Here is a 7,057-nt window from a genome sequence, read left to right on the forward strand (position 1 = left end):
GAAAAAAAAAAAAAGATAAACTTAAAAGATCTCAAAAAAAAATTATTGATTTTTAGGAACACCTGACACCTTTTTGTTGGATACCCTACGTGTGTGTGTGTGTGTGTGTGTGTGTGTGTGTGTGTGTGTGTGTGTATAAATCTTAAAGAATATTTTCTTACATCTTAAACGACGTAATTAAATAATTCTATCATTTCTTTTCATTTTTAATATTATATTGCTCGTGAGCTCGATTGTCGATTTTCAATCCCTCGACTTTTCGCCAAGAGAAAAAGAAAAAGAAAGAGACAAATGGATAGATAGATAGATAGATAGGTAGATAGAGAGAGAGAGAGAGAGAGAGAGAGAGAGAAAAGAAAAAAAAAATATAAAAAAAATGACAGTGTCTCCGAAATGGCGTCAGTTTAAGTCAAGATACGATCTTATCTCTTATCCCATTTATCTTTCCGATGATCGATCGTTATTTATACAGGTGAGGGATTTAATTTGAAGAAAAAAAAAAAGAGAGAGAAAAAAAAGTCGTATAGAGAAATCTTTAAGAGAGAGACGCACTCACATTCGATCATACTCGAACGAAATAAACAATTTCGTTGTTCGATTTCTCTGATCGATAATCTCGTCGTTTTCGTATATGTATGTATATATGTAATTTTTATCTCTCCGATTTTGGAGTAACGTTTCTTAATCCGTTTATTCTTCCTTCATATATATATATATATATATATATATATATATATATATATATATATTTAATTTCTTTTCTTTTTCCTTTTTTTTTTCTTTTTGAAGGTAAACTTGAAGATACCTTAGCTCGTGATTCAACGCTCGTATAAAAAGTAAATAAGTAATTAGATGATCTATAGTGATAAATCTTTACGCCTTTCTTTTAAAATAATATATATATATATTATGTGTGTATATGTATATATATATATATCATATATATTGGTAAAGAAATTTTATATATATTCGTTCGTAATGAAATTTCATATTTCATTCGATCAATAAGGTTTGTCGATAGAAATTCCGATAACACTTTAAATGTTAATTACCATTTAATTGATAACTAGAAACGTTATTTATTGAAATCATAAGTGATTAATTTCTTATCCATTGCGAGACTTACGTTTTGTCACCATTAATCAATCCGTTACTTCTCTATTTATTGATTTTATTCTCATTAGTCATTATTAATTTAATTTCATTATTGATTGAATTTCATCAAAATTCACGTTTGAATAAGAAAAATCGTGCAATTCATGAGAAGGCTCTATTTGACGATATATTATCAATTAGGGATAAATGAAATATAGTTGCTATATATTTGTGATTGTAAGGAAACATATCTCTCTTGTAACATATTTTTACTTTCACGATATTATCGTTTAAAAGTATGAAATAACAATTATTTTTCTTTTTATTCAATATTCATATTGTTTATATTATTTTACGTTTATATCAATTCTTTTCTTTGACTTTCTTTTTGATATACGAGAAATGCAAGTAAAGATACGAAAGCGTGTATTCATAAAAATAATTAAAGAAGAGAGAGTAATAATAATAATAATAATTTAAAAAACATATATATATATATATAAAGAAAAAAAATCATGAATTTTATAAAGTACGATTCGACGTGTTACTTTCCATATTATCACAATCAAAGTGGACTGGTCTCACGTACGATTTTAAAACGATAATTAAAGTGTTATCGGAATTTCAATCCTACAACATACACAATATATATGCAATAGGATTAGAAGAAAATTAGATGATCGATAATAGTAATAAAAAAAAAAAAAAAAAAAAAAAAATGATGATAATAACGAAAGATATAATCATATTTTCCTTGATAAGTCGAATTTTTGTTTTTTGTTCGAATCAATGATAAAATTCTATCGAAGGTCATGATATGATTCCTTCTCCGTCTAGTCAGAATGTTGATTCAGTTTCAAGGCTGGGTTCCTGTTTGAATAATCTGAAACCAGCGACTGTTGTCACGTCTTCCTGCGATGAAATAGGTGTTAGATCCCTAAGGATAATGACAGGACTACCAGCAGCTAACATATGATCTTGTGGACTTAATGGACCACCACCGGCATTGGCAGGTGTCAAAGGACTACTAGGACTCTCGTTACTGCTTACGTAACTTCCAGGAGCATTTGACATTGGCATTGGCGTAGAATTTCCGTTCAATTCGGCAGCCGCACCACCTAGTAGCATCTCTTGCAAAAGATTGTCTATATGTGCTACTCCGAACAATCTGACGAATTGAATCTGTTCGATCATTTGCCAAGAAATTGATTGTAATGCCGGTAACGTCAATAGTATTTCGCCGAAACGACCACGGCTATCATATTGACGATCACTTATATAATCTTCCAAATTGATTTGTATCTGATAACGGAGGTGTTTTATCCTTCCAGGCTCGCTCAGACCTTTCGCGTCTATATAAAAAAAAAAAAAAGAAATATTAAAAATATCAATATTTAACTTTGATTATAATTTATAAATAGTATATATATATATATATATATATATATTTGTAATATATAATAATATATATATTTATGTGTGTATATACATGTAATATTATATTTATAATATTTATATAATATATATAATATTGTATATATATATATAATATATATATATATATATGTATGATATTGTGTGTGTGTATATATACATGATATTGTACTCAATTAGATCTAATTTATCGTCGTTTAGACTTTAAAGAAGCCGTCCGGTACATCTTCTTTAAATGATGGAATAAACAATTTTTGTTTTTTTATTTATTTATTTATTTTTTTTTATTCTACTTCCTTTTCCGATTGTGTTCCATTACTTACTTGGATCAAAAAACACGATAGCCTTGAGACAAGCAAACTCCGTGTCATCGATTTGGACCTCGTTCAATGGTTTCACGAGTTCGTCCATTACCCTCACACCAACTTTGCTGATGTCCAAATCCTGATTACGTCCTTCTGTTGACAATGATATCACTGATAACCACGGTTATACCGTTCCTTCTTCATTGACCACGACTGAGCCCGGCGACAGCGAAATGGTACTTTTTCTTTTTATTACTTTCTTTCTTTTTCTTTTTTTCTTATTTATTTAATTTTCTTTTTTTTTTTTTTTAGACCTCTTTAATCTTTTTTTTTTCCCCTCGAATCCGAATCTTTTAAAACCAACAAAAACCATTCAACCGTATATCTATTGCATGCAATCCGATCAACACAAAACAATAAATCCGGACTCAGTCAACTAGCTACAGCCCAAAATATCGTGCAAATATTCAAAGAACAAATCGTTCGGGTTTTTTTCTTTCTTTCTTTTCTTTTTTTTTTTTTTTTTTTATAATCTTGTTATCATCTTTTTTGTTTCTTGTTTTCTTTTTTTTTTTTTTTATTGTGTAATCGTGTAAATCAAAATTGATTTCCATTTCTTTTTGGTAAGACATAATTGTTGTTATTCGAAGGAAATTAAAGAAAATAAAACCGATCGATTAGTTCGATTTGATTGAAAATTAATCGACGAATAATTACATTGTATTTCCAAATGGATCATCGATTCGAAAATATAACGTTGTGATGCTGACATAAGTTAATATATATATATATATATATATATATATATATATATATATATATATGAAGCATAAGAAGAGTGCAGAGTTTATTTCTTTCTTCAATAGCAATGATATTTCCTATTCTTTTTTTCTTTTTTTTTTTTTTTAATTTTATATCATTTTCCATATACATAAATAGATATAACAATTCGTCGTTTTATTTGTTAAATTGCAAAAATTATCTACCAGAATGAGCATGCATAATTATTTACATCCGAACAAAACTCACCCAGTTTAATCATCCAAAAAAGCAATACCTGTTTGTTTGGTAAGTGAGATATGTGTGTTTGATAAGAAGAAGAAGAAGAACAACAAAAAAGAAAAAAGAATATATATATATATATGCACATACACTTATGTATATATTTATGTAAATCTTTTCGAAAAATTCTTTTCGAAATTTTCGATGTAAAACTTGGAACAAACGAGAATAAACGAATGAACGAACGAACGAACGAATCGATCGATCGCAGATTTCCAACGCGTTACTACGAAAACAAATAATAATAATACAAACACAATAATTTTTTATCTAAGAAGAAGAAGAAGAAGAAGAAGAAGAAGAAGAAGAAGAAGAAAAATTAGAAAAAAACATTTCTTTGTAATTACGAGAAACATTATATTGCATAATAATTGTATAATATATGTATGTCGTGAATGAGGGATAATCATGATCGGATGAATCGACTATCGAAAAAGTTGTCGATGATAAATAGACGAAGCGATGAGATGACGGGTATACGCGCATGTAACCAATTCGAAGGACAAATTACGTAAGATAAAAGGTGAAGGCCGTATCTGTGTATACGCGTATTTATATGTGTCTGTGTATCTATATATATCTTTATATGCATACCTATCTATCTTTCTATATATATATATATATATATATATATATATATATATATATTTGTATCCGTGTATATGTGTGTTGGGTCGTGTTCGACTCAATTTTTTAGCGGGGAGAGAATTAAATAATTCGTAGTCTAAAGTAGTTTATGCGCATACATATATACATACGTTCTCTCTCTCTCTCTCTCTCTCTCTTTTTCTCTTTTCTTTTTCTCAATGTGTTTGAATAACGTATGCATAGAAGCATAGCAAACCTACGGTTCGGATTTATCGATCGTCGTCAGGATAATAGGTGTCTCCATTCTCGATCTCCTTCTTGCTTGCTTGCTCGCTTGCTCGTTCACTTACTTTTTTCTTATTTTATTTCTTCTTCTTCTTTTTCTTTTTTTCTTTTTCTTTTTCAAAGAGAATTTTTTTTTCTTTTCTTTTCTTTTCTTTTCTTTTTTTTTTTTTTTTTTTTTTTTTACAACGTTACATATATGTATATATTCGTTTCTCCTTGTCGGATTATACGAATTTTATCGAGACAATGTAACGACGTATCTTACGATGATATCTTTTAGCTTTCGATGTTGAATAAAATTTTTTATTTGTCTCCTTTTCTCTCTCTCTCTCTCTCTCTCTCTCTCTCTCTCTCTCTCTCATTTTTCTTTTTTTTTTCCTTTCTTTTTTCTTTTTACGAACGTTATCTGAAAAATCACACATGACCGCACTCCCATATGTCGTTCAATGTTACGAAACCAACACCAAAACCAATACCCCTCTCCGAACGAAACAAGACAAAAATCAAACAATTAAAAAGAAACAATAAATACTCACACAAACACACGTAGACACATGACATATACAAAGTGAAAAAAAAAAAAAAAAAAAAAAAAAAAAAAAAAAAAAAAAAAAAAAAAAAAAAAAAGAAAAAACAATCCCTCCGTTAATTAAAAAACCAATAACACCTTGACCCTTAGTCACTTGATATCATGCAAAACGAGAAAGGAAAAAAATAATAATAATAAAAAAAAAAAGAAAGAAAAGAAAAATTCAAAAAAAAAAGAAAAGAAAAGAAAAGAAAAGAAAAGAGTGCAAGCGAAAGTTTTCCCCTGTCATTAACCAAGTACAATACAATGTTATTATCAACGTTGAGATACATTTTTAATGGGATACAACCTACCAGGACAATTCTTGGTGATTATGCAATTATTTCCAAGCAATAAAACGTCCTTAAGGTGCATGCTACGCCTAGCTACACCAAGTAATAGGTGTTCGCCTGCGTGCGCCCTTAATAACGCCACTTGGTCGTCTAGCGTGAGCTCGCTAAACGCTGGAATGTATTTGGCCCACTCGACGAGGATCAGCAATTGCTGCTTCATACTATCGCACACGTCGTTTATGTTCGCTATTTGCTTCGTACTGAGATCGATGTCGTTGCTCGGACTGCCTAGCTGTTAAAATAGTCATTAAATCGTATAGTTCGTTCTCACAGTCTTCTCTCTCTCTCTCTCTCTCTCTCTCTCTCTCTTTATCTTTCTATCTCTGTCGCTATCTCTGTTTCTCTCTCTCTCTCTCTCTCTTTTTCTGTTCACTTTATCGAAAGTACCTCTTCGTTCGACTCGACTCGAATCCGAGCTTGGTATAATTGGCTCATGCTAACGTGTATTTTTAACATGGCATTAAATTAGTGATCGAGGTAAATGACCGATACTTCTTTTCATTTCTTTTTTCTTTCCCTCTCTCTCTCTCTCTCTCTCTCTCTCTCTCTCTCTCTCTCTCTCTCTCTCTTTTCTTTTTCTTTTTCTTTTTATTTTCGAAAGTACGATGAAAGGTACAAGCGATAAATCGATCGATGGATATTTATTTTCGCGTCGTTATGATACGTATCTTGCGAAATATATATATATAGAATATATAATTTATATATTAATAAATATATTTATATATTATTCTTAATAAATAAATATATATATATATGTATGTGTGTGTGTGTATATATATATATTTCGACGAAAAGATTTTATACGTGTACAAATATATTTGTATAATTTAAATAATTCTATACATAAGTTTTTAGTTTAAAAAAAGAAAAAAGAAAAGGTAACAGAGAAGAAATTAAATAAAAAAAGAAAAAAGAATAAGATCGTAAATCTTAACGTTTTCACAAAGATAAGAAACTTAAAAATTGATCAAACATACAAATCGTCAATCTTAATAACTTATTAAAGAAAAAGAAAAAGAAGCCAATTCAAGATTCAAAAGATCGAACGAGGAGAGGAGAAGAAACTTGAAACGTTAAACAAAATCTTACGTAAAGTTTTCATAAAATGTTGCTAACTTTTTACGAAAAAAAAAAAATAAATAAATAAATAAAAAAAATAAAAAAAAAAATAAAGAACGAACGAAAGAACTCGACACGATTCGAGCCGTGAAAATGTTTCGAATGAAATGAATTCGAATGTATGGAGAAAACGAAAGAAAAGAAAAAGAAAAAAGAGATCGATGATCGACGTGATATTATTCTCGATTATTACGATATTTATTATATTTATTACGACTCGATATTTACGATTAAAGAAAAAAAAA

General features: G+C 29.1%; 1 protein-coding gene across 7 annotated transcripts in view; it reads right to left on the reverse strand.

Annotated features, from left to right (window-relative positions):
- Positions 1-1,563: 1,563 nt before the first annotated feature.
- The window catches only part of LOC122634945 (hepatocyte nuclear factor 4-gamma), a 50,872-nt gene continuing 45,378 nt past the window's right edge, over positions 1,564-7,057 (reverse strand). For 6 of the 7 annotated variants that reach the window (XM_043824495.1, XM_043824497.1, XM_043824496.1 and 3 more), the window contains 3 exons: positions 5,652-5,922; positions 2,853-3,005; positions 1,564-2,447 (listed from right to left, as the gene is read on the reverse strand). In XM_043824495.1, the coding sequence (XP_043680430.1) occupies positions 1,933-2,447; positions 2,853-3,005; positions 5,652-5,922 (939 nt within the window). In that variant the 3' untranslated portion in view covers positions 1,564-1,932. The remainder of the gene's footprint in view (positions 2,448-2,852; positions 3,006-5,651; positions 5,923-7,057) is intronic. The other variant, XM_043824498.1, reaches the window with a different exon arrangement.

This window comes from Vespula pensylvanica, chromosome 16 (assembly GCF_014466175.1).
Source record: "Vespula pensylvanica isolate Volc-1 chromosome 16, ASM1446617v1, whole genome shotgun sequence".
Classification (NCBI taxonomy): domain Eukaryota; kingdom Metazoa; phylum Arthropoda; class Insecta; order Hymenoptera; family Vespidae; genus Vespula; species Vespula pensylvanica.